At 37.5% G+C, this 15258-nt stretch overlaps 1 protein-coding gene across 1 annotated transcript; it reads left to right on the top strand.

Moving 5' to 3' along the window:
• Window positions 1–2076: 2076 nt before the first annotated feature.
• zgc:165604 (uncharacterized protein LOC792578 homolog) lies at window positions 2077–11793 on the top strand. The gene is made up of 6 exons (XM_017698533.2): window positions 2077–2203; window positions 4650–4804; window positions 6448–6646; window positions 8197–8352; window positions 9845–9967; window positions 11436–11793. The coding sequence occupies exons 1-6, from the start codon at window positions 2140–2142 to the stop codon at window positions 11633–11635; spliced, it is 897 nt and encodes a 298-aa protein (XP_017554022.1). The 5' UTR covers window positions 2077–2139; the 3' UTR covers window positions 11636–11793.
• The last annotated feature ends 3465 nt before the right edge of the window (window positions 11794–15258 follow it).

The following is a 15258-nucleotide window of genomic DNA, read 5'->3' as shown; positions in this document are numbered from 1 at the left end:
ATTTGATCACCAAAATGAAATGATCACCAATGATTTATGTAAATGACTTCTGATTTGCTGATTTTTGCCCTGTAATGTGCCTCATTCAAAAAGCAACCAAGACTGAAACTGTCCTTACAAGATCAACATGAATGGGTGAATGTATGTCAACTTGACAACTATCACAAGAACAGTACCTAGAACAGTAATTTCAGGCTTAGTTTTCATACATAGATGGTGTGGACTGGCGAGTGAAGGGTACATTTTGAAAGTTTAACATTGTTTACATGCTATGTTAAGCTCTTTTATTAAAAAAAAATATCATTTTTTCATGATGTGAGCTCCTTGAATAAAGTAAATGGTAAAATATTTTTTAAGAATGCACAATATATTGGTGGCTGATATATTATCTCCTGGTAAATTGGAAAAAGCAATTATATTGCCGGTTTAATATTTAAATAATGGGTAATAATTGCAACCTATAACTTTGCATCCTATTTTTATTTTTGTGTGTCACACGTGGTGGGAATTTCCCTTCTACTGGACTCCACAGTGACTTATGCTGGCACCTCTGAGTTTGTCTGTGTGTAATGTATTGATATGAATTCTGACAAGTAACAGTAATTGCTTTTGGCACAACTTTTTGTTTAGATATTATGTTTTGAATAAATTAAAATTAATTTACTTCCCATAAGCTTGCTCATGTACAACCCATTATGGACCACTTAATGAGTTCAAACTGTTCCACAGTTTTTTTTTTAAAAGTATTGAAGAAAACAATGAAGTATTCAGACCTTAGATATTTACAAGGATTATGTTATGATCTACTTAAACTCAAGACATTAATTGAGAGCATTAAGTTAAACATGTAGAAAATTATAATTTATGCTTCTATTGGAAGGTGACTATCCCAAATGCTAACCACTAAACTTCATTGGCCTACTTATTATCGTTTTTTGTTTTTGTATTTTTAAAGATATAATTTTTTTATATCCAATAATTTATATATAATTTTATTTTCTTTAAAATGAACTTGAAAGGCTTAGATTTATAATGAGATTTATAATGAGTTAAATGAAAAAAGTCTTTATTCAAAAAATGCCATCCCATATTTTCATGTCATTACTGGAACACCCGAGTAAAACTGTGCCCTGTTCACTATTTAGTGCATTATTTGGGGGGGGGTTTGCCATTTTGTGGTGGTGTAAAAATGCAGAAGATCCAGTGAAGTCAAGCAATCGCACAATGAATGAACCCATACACTTCTTATTTTTGGCCTACATGAGGGCTCATCCAACATCAGTGACTGACCACACAAATATGCTTCTATAAGAATGGTCAGAAATTTTCATAAACACACTCCTAAACCATGTGCAAAGCCTTCCCAGAAGAGCCGAAGCTGTTATAGCTCCAAAGGGTGGGCCAACATCATGTTAACCCCTATGGGTTAAGAATGGGATGTCACTCAAGTTCATATGCATGTGAAGGCACATGACCAAATACTTTTGGCAATATAGCGTAACTTTGAATGTAGTTTAGTAATTAAACTGGAGCCAAACAAATGAACTTGCTGTGGATTGTGTCCTGTTTGTGTAAACTTTTTTTTTTTATATATATTTATTAGTCTTTCAAAATACAGAGTAAAGTCATGGCTTGGCCGCATTCTCCTATTGGGTAGAATCTGGCTGATTTTACCTACATTTAAGAATTTCTGTAGATATTCTGTTAATTTATGTAAAATATATACATAAAGAAAGATAAAGCATTAAAATAATGAAGTAAAATGAAATATGTGTGATTTGCTACTGCTGCTTGCCAAGACTCTGCATGTGATCTGTATGTGTATCTTTAATCTGTATGTGACACATTTAGATTAAAACAGATGGGTTGACATAATGATAAGCAACAGCAGACTCATCTGATCTCCAAGCCAGGCTTAAAGGAACCTGAAACAAATCAATGTTCTGAGATGTCAGTCAGAAACCTCTGAGATGCGAAGAACATTCTCTCTGGGTGTGGGTATGCAGAACGAGAGAGCGAGAGAGAGAGAGAATGAAATGGAGCGTCTCTTCTTTAGCCACTCAATAACTCGATTATGTTTGCCCAGTCAGTGGGCAGTAGTCAGAGGAGTGAGCATACAGCACACGGATCCTCTCAGTGATGGGCTGCTCAGGATGCTGCCTGTTAGGGATCACCTGCTTGGTGTCTGTCTATCTCCACTGTGGTGAGTTCCACTTTCACTTTGTTGCACTTTATATGGAATCAGTTGGAATCAATTGACATTTTAGGTATTTACATTGATTCCTCCAACAAATGAAGATCTAAGGAATGTTAGGTAGAGATACAGTATGGAACCAAACCTCAGAGTAAATTTGATTTAAACCTCTCTGCAGATTCATGCAATTCTTCATTCTGTAGCAAGCACTAATATCCATTAAATACATAATACATAGTTTTTGTGATTGAACTCAGTGATGTATATACTAATTGACAATATTAGCTCTTAGGTTATTTATGTATTTGCACATATTATGAAGCAAAATGTTTGAAATATTTTCTATTCAGGTCGATGAGCGCTCTTTTCAGAAGACATGGACCCTATTGTTCTTTCTCTCTCTCCCTCATGCAGTGTGTTTGGCCTAGCTGAGGCTGTCAGCTGTAATTACGGCTTGATAGTCACTATGCGTTCCCACACGCACACACACAAAAGGCCTGGGGATGGTGCAGTGTAGGGGGTGGGGCACATCATTACAGTAATGAGACATTTGGGCATGAGTGGGGACGGTGGAGGCCAGAGTGTAGCGAAAAGACATATATGCATATTTATCAAATATTTTTTGGTGCTTTAGAATTGGACATTTTTCTGTTCTTACCTTTGGTCGTTCATGCCTTCATATAACAGTGAAGTCATTTAAAAGCTTAATCTATAATCTTCATATTTACATATGTATTTTTGTTTTTGAGTGATGCATGCGGTTTGTATTCTCACTTTGCATTCATAGTTATGGTTTAAAATTAAATTGTCTGTTAATCGGTCAGAGGTTCAAATGTATGGACAAACATTTCTTATTTCTTCTCATCCCAAGTCGACACTATCTCATTCAGGTACCTTGAAAGTGTTATTAACAAAGCATTATATATGAAGCATATACACAGTCATGTGTAAAAGTGGCACGTTTTATTGATTTTATAAGTGAAAATAAGTTACTTGTCCTCTCCAGAGAGCACACTTCTGCACATTTTTAATACACAGTTGCTGTTTATGTGTTGCATTTGACATACTGGAAAAAATAAAATAAATGAATAAAACATAAAATAAAAATACAAAAAAAAAATCACAAAATGTGGCCATATACTGTATGTTTATTTATTTATATGTTAAATTCAGCAAATAAATAAAAATTGTGCATTAAAATGATCAGAAAATGTTAAAATGATCAGAAAACGTTTAGGATGTGTAACTTATTTTCACGTAGAAAATCAACAAAACATTTGACTGGGGGTTTTCAAACTTTGACCTAGGTATACAGTGTACCTGGTGTATGTGTTAACCTAATGTGTTAACCTTAGAAAGTAGTATACATATTTAAAAAGCAGTATGGAATTTAAAAAGGTAGTATGCATCCTGCTCTGCCTATGATCAACTATGTAAGTGTTTAAGCGATTTTTATGTACTTACAATATTCTCAGAAAAGCATATTGTGATGTAATTTATTACTATTTATTAACAATAAATATTGTTCTTTTACTCTAATTAACAAATACAGATAATGAGAGTGAATGAGGAAGAGCCTGTCTGCAATGATCTGGATCTGTGAAACTGCCGTTTTGCAACATGAATTAATTGTAACACCAGAGAATGTGGGGTGAGGAGAACAGCCACTCAGTAATGTTTCCAAGGCACTCCAGAGTGAGTCAAAAATGAGCCCTAGGAAGCTTTTGTGCAAAATCATAGTTTTAAATGTTTTGTGATTTGTATATAGAACAGTTCCATAATTTTCTAAACACAGATCATAAAATATTTCTACATTGCTCTTATATTTTAAGCACTTTCAAGCTGATCAGCTAACCAACCGGACAGCATTCAGTAGCAGTAATGCTAAAGTCTTACTGTCCCAAACCTGTATGTTGCAGATAAATAAAAAATACATGTAAGTTTTCTTTGTTTTATTTTAATGGAATACATCCATCTACTTTCCAAAATTAAAGATCTCATACAAATGGTAAGAGCTCATTTTAGCTTGTTTAGCTCTATTCACCCCCATTCATTTAGGACAAGCCCTAGTGTTTTACAGTCATATTTTTGATATAATGGGAGAAATAGGAAGTGGTTAGTTATAGTGAACTTGTTATGCTGTCATCTATAATATTTTTGTTTCAATAAAACAGCAAACTGTGCATTATTATGTACACTTAAAAAGTAGTATGCATCTATTATGCATACTTTAAAAAGTAGTATTTGTGAATACTTATTCAGGGTGCTCTAATCTAATTTACACATATGACATCCAGGACAAAAAAATATTTTGAGGTGTAAACACTAAGTTTACAGGACTGTAAACATTTACAGTTTGACAACATAAGGTCTTTTTATACCCAGTAGATTGCAGGGTTGTTATAATTTGGAAATGTTCAATATTGTTTTTTTTTAATTGTGCTTTCATGTGTAGGTGCTGTGCGTGTGACAGTGAGAGAGTCCAGTCTGGAGGTGGTGCAGGGTGACTCTGTGACTTTGCCATGCTCCTTCCTCACAGCGATGCCCCTGGTCCGCCTCAGCATCATCTGGACCTTGACACCCCTTTTTGACCCAGACTCTCCTACACAGGTATGGCTCATCACACACTGGCATGGACAAAAAATTGTATTGAACTGAACCAGACTTTAGAGACATTATGCAGAAAGCAGCCAGGTGTTTCACAGGAATGGTCAATTTAAAAATCAGGGCGAAATGGTAGGTTCAAAAATCTATAACCAGGTTTTCCATGGCTGAAAGTGTAACTTCTTTAAATGAGGTGTGAGTTATGTGTGTACAGTTCTGCTCCTAAGTTAACACGCCTCTGACTGAGTTTGTAAGATATTAGTATTTTTAGAAAATGTATGAGAAACCATACAAAACACATTTCATTAACTAATAGTGCTCAAATGAAGTTATTGATCATCACAGAAACTTAGAGGAATTACATTAATCATTATAACTGCTGAAATTATACAGTCAAAGATTTATATATGCATCGTTCTTAATATTGTGTGTTACCCTTGTACATCAGTGACAGTTTGTAGGCATTTGTGATAGTTGTGAGTGAGTGCTGTTATTTTTCTCAGGTGGTAAAGCCTCTCACTCTTCTTGGCACAAAGCCCCCGAGTCCTGTAAAGTCTTTGGTTGCCTTGTACATTCGAGTTTTTCCCAAAGTGGCTCAATGATGTTGAGGTCGGGGGACAGTTAGGACCACTCCAGAACATTCACCGCATTGCACCACAGCCACTAAAGGGTCTTTAGGCTGATGCATGCCAGTTTTCCTTCAGGATTTGCTGATAATCTGCTATCAAGTTTGGTCAAATTCCCTGAGCTGCTGTAGCTCACAGACCCCCAGAAGAGCTCAAGGCAAAACACCTCTGTACTTCATTTCTTGTATCTTGTTGACTCCTCTGCAAACATAATGTTTATGGTTGTTCCATTATTGTCTCATCACTTTAAATTACTTTGTTCCAGAAATCTTGAGGTTTCTCTAGATTTAAGACATTCAGTTTTAGATGACTTTTTTTTTTTAATTACTTTTTGGGGATTACCCTGCATTTCAGTTTCTGTTTAAGTATCTCCTTATAGTATGTTCTGAAACAGCCACACCACACAAACTTTTGACAACAGTATGTAAACTTTCTGTTGATGATTAATATAATACATGTGGATAAATAGCTTCATCTGAGCATCATTATTAAATAAAAGGAATGTGTTTTGTCCAATCATTTATATTAAAAAGGGTAAATATCTTACAAATTCAGCCAGGAGTATTTAACTTATGAGCAGGACTCTATATTCTTGGATAAAAACATATGCAAAAGGTTCCTGAATGCAATATAGGCCAGGATAACATAATGCTAATAAGTGCACTTCTTTTTTTGGAAATATGGCTTAAAAGAGATGATTTAACAAAAAAGCACTGTTATGTTCTGGCCAAAATGATTGATTATAAAAATATAAAATAAAAAACAACAACAAAAAAAAACTTGCTAACAGGTCTTTTCAATCACAAAAAGTGTAGTGTATTGTTTTTCCGGTTATGTTCCACTACTGGAAAATTAGCTTCTCCACTCACATTTGTGTGGATAATTTGATTAAAGTCATACCAGTAAAACCAAACTGAATAACATTTGATCTGTCAGATTGCATTGATTTTTCATCAATCATAATTGATGTTGGGAGGTCAGACATTTTACTTCTAATGCAAAGCTATTTTACCTGTCTTCCAGGTGATTGTGTATGACCAAGGGCAGGTGATTGAAAGTCCTGCCTTCACTGGCAGGGTGGAGTTTGCTGACATGCCCTGGAGTGCTGATGTCATCCTCAATGATACACGGGTGTCTGATGGTGGCATCTACCGCTGCGTGGTGAGCAATCCACCAGAGACAGGTGACCCTGGCATTGGAGAACTCAGCCTCAGTGTCCTGGGTAAGAAACAGAAGGTGCTCAGCCCTTTTTTCATCAGTGTTATGAAGATGGTCTGAATCATGCACTGATTCATGTGTTCATATCCCAGACTATCTCTGCAATGTCTCTATTTTTAGCATGAAACAGCCAGCAGTCATCCAGAATACATACTGAGAAGATGATGGCTGACTACAAAATATGTCTTCTTTTCTTGATCTGTGAAGCTGCATGAGCAATTATATACAGACTCTGGCTCCACCACATGATCCTTTTATTTCTTATGACTGTCAGCTTTTGCCTGAGGACTGACTGTCACTGAACACCTCTACACATACAAACATATATGAATATATTAAGGCACTTAAGATGATAATTCTATCACCTTAACAGATGTAGTCAACCAGAAAATGCTTGATGTTTAAAGTTTGATTCATTTTAAATTCAGTGAAAGCTTATAATGACCTTGGAAGGACCGGCCGTTTTTGGTCCGTTCATGAAGAGGAACCAGAGAGTGGATCACCTGTCCTGTGGAAAGCCTCGGTCGCAGCGAGCGCGCTCGGTGCAGGAAGACAGAACGACTCTCTTAATCAATCAAAGAGTTTATTAAGTCTTCTGCACAAAGAAAGAAGGGCACTCCTTCTTTTATACAAACACGTCCTGCCCTGTTGCGTACAAGCAAACAGGGTGGACCCAAATAAGTTGTCTAACAGTCATGAAATGCTAAGCTGACACTCACGGACCACCGGAACTGCCCAAAGGAGGGGGGCTTCTGCTCTGTGTACGATAATCTTACCTACGAAAGAGAACAAATGGTTCTGGACAGAATGTTGTCCCGATAAGAGGAGCAAGTTGTTTGTGCAAAACTGCCAAGGACAGTAGCTATGCTTGCTGCAAAGTCTGCTTAGAGCAGAGTTGGAGCAGAGTTAACCCTTTCAGACCTATTAGTATTGTGTAAACTAAATGTCAAAGTCATCACATACTTGCTTTAGACTAAGTTGTTAAGTAAACAGACTTGTGTCTAACCGTTTTTTTGACAATGATTTCTTTATGGCTACGACTGTATTTTTGCCATTTTTGTATGTTGTACAGCATCAGAAACAACATAAGTAAGAATATTTGACACTGCTTAACAACTTGATGAGATTTAAAGCATGTGTGTGATTATTCAGGCACGTAGTTTAATCCCTAGTTTTATTGTAAAATGATAAAATGTCATTTTTGCCCGTTTAGTACATGATTTTTCATGGAAAGAAAGCTGTAGTTCTGTCATCCATTTAATCTTGGCACAGTAGTCATTGTGGAGATATATCATATATATATATCATATATATATATATATATATATATATATATATATATATATATATATATATATATATATATATATATGATTTAAGCTTCCATTGCTTAAATAAACAAAATAAACAAAGTTTGCTTCTTGTCTTGTCTTGGCTAAACGTATCTTGGCTGATGAACTCATTTGGGGGGAACCATTCTCTTGTGTTACGTGATTTTTCACCGTGATCTCTTTAACATATTATGGTGTCTCTACTCTGTTTGTGTTTTCACAGCACCCCCATCCCTGCCTGTCTGTTTATGGGAGGGGGACACTGATGCAGGGGGCAGTGTGACCCTGTCTTGTGCAGTGGTGGAGGGGGTCCCGACTCCTCAGATGAGCTGGGAGAAGCTGGAGCCAGAACAGATCACCCTTCCTGTCAACATGGAGGGTAACAGCTGACCAATACATTTCCATCATCAAAAAATAGATCTATTTGCTCCCCACTCCATACATAGAAACTAAAATGCTAAAACAGCCTGTACTGAATTCATCATGGTTATGATGCTACAACTGCTAAAAGATTTCAGCCTTCAGCACTTCATAATGAAGTGATTAGAAGAGATGTTTCTGCTGACAATCTGTAGCAAAGTTAGAGGGGTGGAAGACAATGATGAAACAAACATTGTGCTGTACCACACTGTCAGGAAGTGTATTGTCATTGTTGGAACTCCAAAATGGTAACTTTACAAGAGAAGAAAAAACCTTCTCAACAATTTACCTTAAAATAGCAATTATTTATTCCAAGAAATGCCTTTCACCCAATGACCACTGGGATAGTGTTTATGGGAGTTTTTGACCATTCTTCCAGAAGTGTATGTGTGAGGTCAGACACTGATGTAGGACAAGAAGGCCTGGCTCACAGTCTCCACTCTAATTTATCCCAAAAGTGATATCGGGTTGAGGTCAGCACACCAAACTCACTCAATCATGTCTTTATGGACCTTGCTTTGTGCATTGGTGCGCAGTCATGTTGGAACAGGAAGGCACCATTGGGAGCATGAAATTGTCCAAAGTCTCTTGGTCTGCTGAAGCATTAAGAGTTCCTTTCACTGGAACAAAAGGGCCGAGCCCAACACCTGAAAAACAACCCCACACCATGATCCCCCCTCCACCAAACTTTACACTTGGCACAATGCAGTCAGACAAGTACTGTTCTCCTGGCAACCGCCAATCCCAGACTCGTCCATCGGCTTGCCATCGGATTGAGAGAGAAGCGTGATTTGTCATTCCAGAGAACACGTCTCCACTGCTCTGGAGTCCAGTGGCGGCGCTCTACACCACTGCATTCGATGCTTTGCATTGCACTTGGTGATGTAAGGCTTGGATGCAGCTGCTCTGCCATGGAAACCCATTCAGTGAAGCGCTCTAGGCTGTGTTTGAGCTAATCTGAAGGCCACATGAAGTTTGGAAGTCTGTAGTGATTGACTCTGCAGAAAGTTGGTGACCTCTGCGCACTATGCGCCTCAGCATTCGCTGAGCCCGCATTGTCATTTTACGTGGCCTACCACTTCGTGCCTGAGTTGCTGTCGTTCCCAATCGCTTTCACTTTGTTATAATACCACTGACAGTTGACTGTAGAATATTTAGTTGTGAGGAAATTTCATGACTGGACTTTTCATGACTGGACTCCAAAATACACAGCAATTAATCAGAGCCATTAAGTCATTTTCATATATCAGTCTTAAAAGAACAGTAACAAAAACTGCACATCGGAAAATTGTAAAAATAACAATTTCATGATAAATGTTTTTGTATATAAAACTACATAAATAAGTACCAGGAAAAATGAAAATACCAATAAAAATACCAGAAAATGTAGAATGTGGGAAGGTTTTCTAACTAAAGAAGTCTATGTCTGTATGTCTGTTTTGTTCTTTTAGGTGAGCTAATGGGCTCGGTGAAAATCGTAAATGTGTCGGCACAGAACTCTGGTGTGTATCGCTGCTCTGTGACCAACGTGCTGGGCACTCAGAACTGCTATGTGAATCTTTCAGTGTATATCCGTGAGTGTCAGCCACCTTTCAATATACAGCCTACATGACATGACATTCAGATCACTGATCAGCTTTCATGTAATATATTAATATACAGTGCATATAAATGTAGAGGCATCATTGTCAAGTTGGCTGCAGAGCGCCCTTTAGTACTGTGTACTAATGCAAGTAATCTGCTTCATGATTAGAAATGTTCCAGTAGAGTTCCTGTTATTTCTTACGAAATGTTTTTTAAAAAATGAATGCACAGAATTTTAGAAACAATTCTGTTTTTTTTTTCTTTCTTTTTTTTTTTTTAAGTTGAAATGAGTTCCTTACTGGTGAAACCACAGTACAATTACATTTACATTTACAGCATTTAGCAGACGTTATTATCCAGAGCAACTTCCAAGAAGTGCTTTGTCTATCTAGAGAAAGTATCTTTGCTAGTTACCAATAGGTTAGAGAAAAGACAGTCCTGGGCTCAGATACTGCTAGATACAAAATGTCACTGTAGATACTGAGAGAAAAAGGAACAGAGTTGAACACAGAGCTCTGTGCCATTCAGTGCAATGCAATACAATAAACTACAATACAATAAACTACAATACACAGTACAATACAATAAAATATAATATATAAGTGCAGCTTATAATTCAATGCTCATTTAAGGGCTGTGTAAAGAGATGTGTCTTCAGTCTGTGTTTGAAGACAGCAAGAGACTCTGCTGTACGGCTAGCCAGTAAACATCACACGACTATTTTGAGATGTAATAATTATTACACCATTAAGTGGGACGCTTAACTTGTCCCACAGCATGTATGCAGGCTTTTAACTTATATAGTTCCCCTTTCTTAAGCAGGATAAAGAGAGTCCAATAACAAGATTATGCACACATTTGGAAATAATTGCATAATCATTATTAAGTAATACAGTAATTCATTTTGTTTTTCACTTTTAACAGACACTGCACTGCGCAATAAGTTTTGCTCATAAAAATATTGATATGAGAAAAATTCAAATAACACGTATAATCAAATAACACGTATACAAAAATATTGCTATTCATGTATAACTACTTTCAAACCCCTCCTCAACCCATCACTAACTGTATTTGTTTCCAGTACCTAGTTTGGCTTATCAGTTTTTCATAACTTTATATCAAGTGCATGGGTGTTTTGGATGCTGGTCAGCAGCAATGGAAGCTGTTATGCTGTTTACATAAAAACCAGCATATGTTGTGTTTTGGACGCTGGTGTGCTGGTCAACCAGTGTAACCTAAGTGGGTGACCAGCTAAACCAGCCCCAGACCAGCATAAACCAGTGCTGTTCTTATCTCCAGCTAAGATGTTCTCTAATTTCGCTGTTCGAATTTTCAGCAATAAATCCATCTCTCATTTTATGGTTATTCTCCAGTCAGCTCACTTCATAGCAAACGTTAAACAGTGAACGAGTTAATAAGCGAACTAGGGCGTTACATTCCTGTCTCCCTGTGCAGCCCCGGACGAGTCCCCTGGCATCCTGCAGGGGGTGCTGCTGACACTCTTCATGGCGCTGGTGCTGCTGGCTCTGCTGGTGCTGGTGCTGTGGCTCCACCGCTCGGCTCAGGAGAGCAAATGGAGGTACAGCCGTGAAGACGAGGAGTGCTACAACGAGATCCGATACACTCCCTCTCTAATTAAACGCTCTTTTGTCTGAGGAAGACAGAGTCTTTTGTACCGGGACTGTTTTTGAATATCATGTTTGTATGGCACAGCTATTTTTCCAGAGCGGGGTGGGGTAGAAGACGCTAGCATTAGCCTTTCAGTTAATATATAAAACGTCCACTGATGATGAATAAACTAATTCCCAGCGCATTCTTCGACCTGTCTTGGATTAAACATTTAGTCAGATAAGTTTAAAGCAAAGCGGGCCTGACCTTCTTATGCTCATGATGAATAAAAGAACGGTTGGATGAAAAAACAGTTTAGCGCATTTTCCCCTTTACACCAAACGTAGTCAATCAACCAAAACATGCCTGGTGTCCAAGTTTGATTATGACGCTAATACGGCTAACAGTCAACGCTGAGCGAGATCTGTTCGCCTTCAGAACCATAAGGGGGGATAATCCAGCCCTTCAAATGTAAGTCATTCAGAGTCGTTTGACGTAAAATTATTCATTGTAGAGACTCCTTTCATTACAATGGTGGTGATAGGAACCAGGGGTCGTCATGTCTACAAAACCAACATAATAATTGTATTTATTATCCCAAAAAATGAATAAAACATCAGTGAACCTACACGTGTCTCCTGGGTTTTTTACACTATATTGCCAAAAGTATTCGGTCATCTGGCTTCACGTGCATATGGACTTGAATGAAATCCCATTCTTAATCCATAGTGTTTGATATGATGTTGGTCCACCATTTGCAGCTATAGCAGCTTCCACTCTTCTGGGAAGGCTTTCCACAAGGTTTAGGAGTGTGTTTATGGGAATTTCTGACCATTCTTCCAGAAGCGCACTTGTGTGGTCAGACACTGAGGTTGGACGAGAAGGCCTGGCTCACAGTCTCTGCTCTAATTCATCCCAAAGGTGTTCTACTGGGTTGATGGCAGGACTCTGTGCAGGCCAGTCAAGTTCTAGCACATCAAACCCGCTCATCCATGTCTTTATGGACCTTGCTTTGTGCCCTGGTGCGCAGTCATGTTGGAACAGGAGGGCTGCCATCATAATACTACTGACAGTTGACTGTGGAATATTTAGTAGCGAGGAAATTTCACTACTGGACTTGTTGCAGAGATGGCATCCTATCATGATACCCCGCTGGAATTCACTGAGCTTCTGAGAGCGACCCGTTCTTTCACAAATGTTTGTAGAAGCAGTCTGCATGCCTTGGTGCTTTGGCTTTATACACCTGTGGCCATGGAAGTGATTGGAACACCTGAATTCAATTATTTGGATGAGTGAGTGAATACTTTTGGCAATATACTGTATGTGATGCTGACGAGGTCCAAAAACGTTTTTTTTGGGGACTACTTGGCCGTACAACACCCTGCATGTACCCCTCCACCATGAATGGATTCAAATAAATCAACTGAAATGCATGCCAAAACTTACTTCACAAAACTATCATAAAACAATGCCTCAGTCATCAATCAGCTTATCTCACTATTTCATGTAGTAACATTCTGTGAGGGAGCCTTCAGAGGTGGGTGCCATCACCGCCACTGTGAACAATTCAGACATTTTACACCAAATCACTCTGAATGATTTTGTTTACATCTTAGCAATTTATTATGCAATTTTTCCCTTTAAGTGAATGTAAATCTGGCTTATAGATTGGAATTCTCTTGTCTTTGAACTGTGAAATAGATTAAAGTGGGTCACACTGCAGAGCCAACTACAAACAACCAGGCCCTATAGTATGCAACAGTAGCATAGGCTAATGATATTAAGCTATAAAATTACAGTAATTTTTTGTGAACAAAAATATTTAGCTAAATATGCAGTTCTCATATCCTGACTGCTATACACAGCCTTTTTTGTACACAAAACTGCTTGGCAATATTAAACCACCAGTTGTCTCTATTATTTTGAAATACTATTAATACTTGTAGTGCTTATACTCTAAGGAGCATTCCCAATAAGATGGGTTTATTATTATTTAGTACCTCAGCCATGCACCTTATTACCTAGTACCTCAGCCCTCAGCTTTCTTCAAAATTTTGGAGTGTGTCTGGGAAAATTTGTTCCCCTTTCATCCAAAAGATGATTAATTCAAATGATTCATATCATTGGATGAGAAAGCCTGGCTCATAATCTCCGTTCTAGTTTATCCTAAAGGTCAGGGCTCTGTGAGGGCCAGTCAAGTTTTTCCCACACCAAACTCACTGCACTGGGGCTCATTCACATTGAAACAGTAGTAACAATTTAGCGAAGGCCCTTTTCTAAGTTGAAGGCATACAATGTGCAAAATGTCTGTATGATGAAGTATTAAGATTTCCCTTCACTGGAACTAAGGGGCCCATGTTATTATCCCACCTCCACCAAACCTTACAGTTGGCACAATACCTCCCAGAAGGTAAAGCTCTCCTGGTGTTCACCAAACCCAAGTCCAGGGACGGTGTGCTTTACACCACTTCTCCATTTAACAATAACAGCACTTACAGTTGACAGGGGCAGATCTAGCAGGTCAGAAATTTCATAAACTGACTTGTGGCAGAGGTGGCATCCTATGACAGTGCCGTTTAAAGTACACGTTCATCTGTACAACCTACAGCTAGTGTTTGTCTTTTCATTTCATTTTCTGCTTCATTTTATCCACCTGTCAGCAATGGGTTTGGCTGAAACATCTAATCTCAGTAATTAAAAGATAACCAGTTGTCCAAAAGTGCTTAGTGGTTCTAAAGTTGTCACATAAAATGGTTATGCAGCCTGGTGCCTGAGACATTGTTTTACTAGTTTTGAAATAAGGCTTTGGCCCAAAACCCATTTTTTAAGGTATATTATTATTTTGCCCATTTTTTGGTATATTAATGGTGGAGTGGTACTTACAAATTGTTCTAGGGCAAAGTGTTTTTTTCCCCCCAGATTTAACATTATTTACCATGACCAACATTACATACAAAAATTCAGGAGACATGTATACACACACTGACCGTTTCGGACAGTAAATAAAACACCTGCATATGCTTTGCAGACACAAGTGACCCCTGGCTACTATCACCAACCACTTAAGAAATCTTAAGTGCAAGTATCTCTACAGTTAACCATTTCACATTAAACCACTCAAAATGACTTTGTTTACATCTCCATGATTGATATATGCAATAAAATTTAGAAAAATCATTGGCATTAACCTTCAAGGCTTCATCAGACTTGAATTATAGTTCATATAAATTCACTGCATCCAGTAAAAAAAAAAAAGTTCTGTTAATAACTACTGTTTAAACCTAATTTGTAATAATTTTTTTTACTATCTCAACATCCTTGAGACTGCTACTGATTTTTAGGTTTAGACACAGACAAGGCTTTCAAAGTAGAGGTACAACATTAATAAAAAAAAGAAAAGTACACATTTACAATGACTACTCTGCAAACGATGACCAAAAAAGCTTTAATTTAAATAGAAGAAAAAAAAAGAAAAAAAAAAAAAAATCACATAAAAAAACTGTACATAACTTTGAATATTGAATAACAGCTTTTAAATAAAACAACCCCCCATTATAACTAAAAGATGATTTAAAAAATTGGGATGGTGTACTATTTTACAATAGTTGTGCAAAAGCAGTATTAATCGATTTCCTTCCCAAAATGGATTGATTCAAAAGTCAGAGAGTGC

This window comes from Pygocentrus nattereri, chromosome 16 (genome assembly GCF_015220715.1).
Source record: "Pygocentrus nattereri isolate fPygNat1 chromosome 16, fPygNat1.pri, whole genome shotgun sequence".
NCBI classification, from domain to species: domain Eukaryota; kingdom Metazoa; phylum Chordata; class Actinopteri; order Characiformes; family Serrasalmidae; genus Pygocentrus; species Pygocentrus nattereri.
Note: the sequence above shows the minus strand (reverse complement) of the source record. Positions and strands in the feature narration are given on the sequence as shown.

What these genes read in the sequence shown, in the direction of transcription:
- zgc:165604 (XM_017698533.2), top strand. Translation starts at nt 2,140, where the DNA reads ATGGGCTGCTCAGGATGCTGCCTGTTAGGGATCACCTGCTTGGTGTCT. An exon ending in ACTCAGCCTCAGTGTCCTGG is followed by an intron (nt 6,647 to 8,196) that starts GTAAGAAACAGA and finishes GTGTTTTCACAG; the next exon opens with CACCCCCATCCCTGCCTGTC. An exon ending in GAATCTTTCAGTGTATATCC is followed by an intron (nt 9,968 to 11,435) that starts GTGAGTGTCAGC and finishes CTCCCTGTGCAG; the next exon opens with CCCCGGACGAGTCCCCTGGC.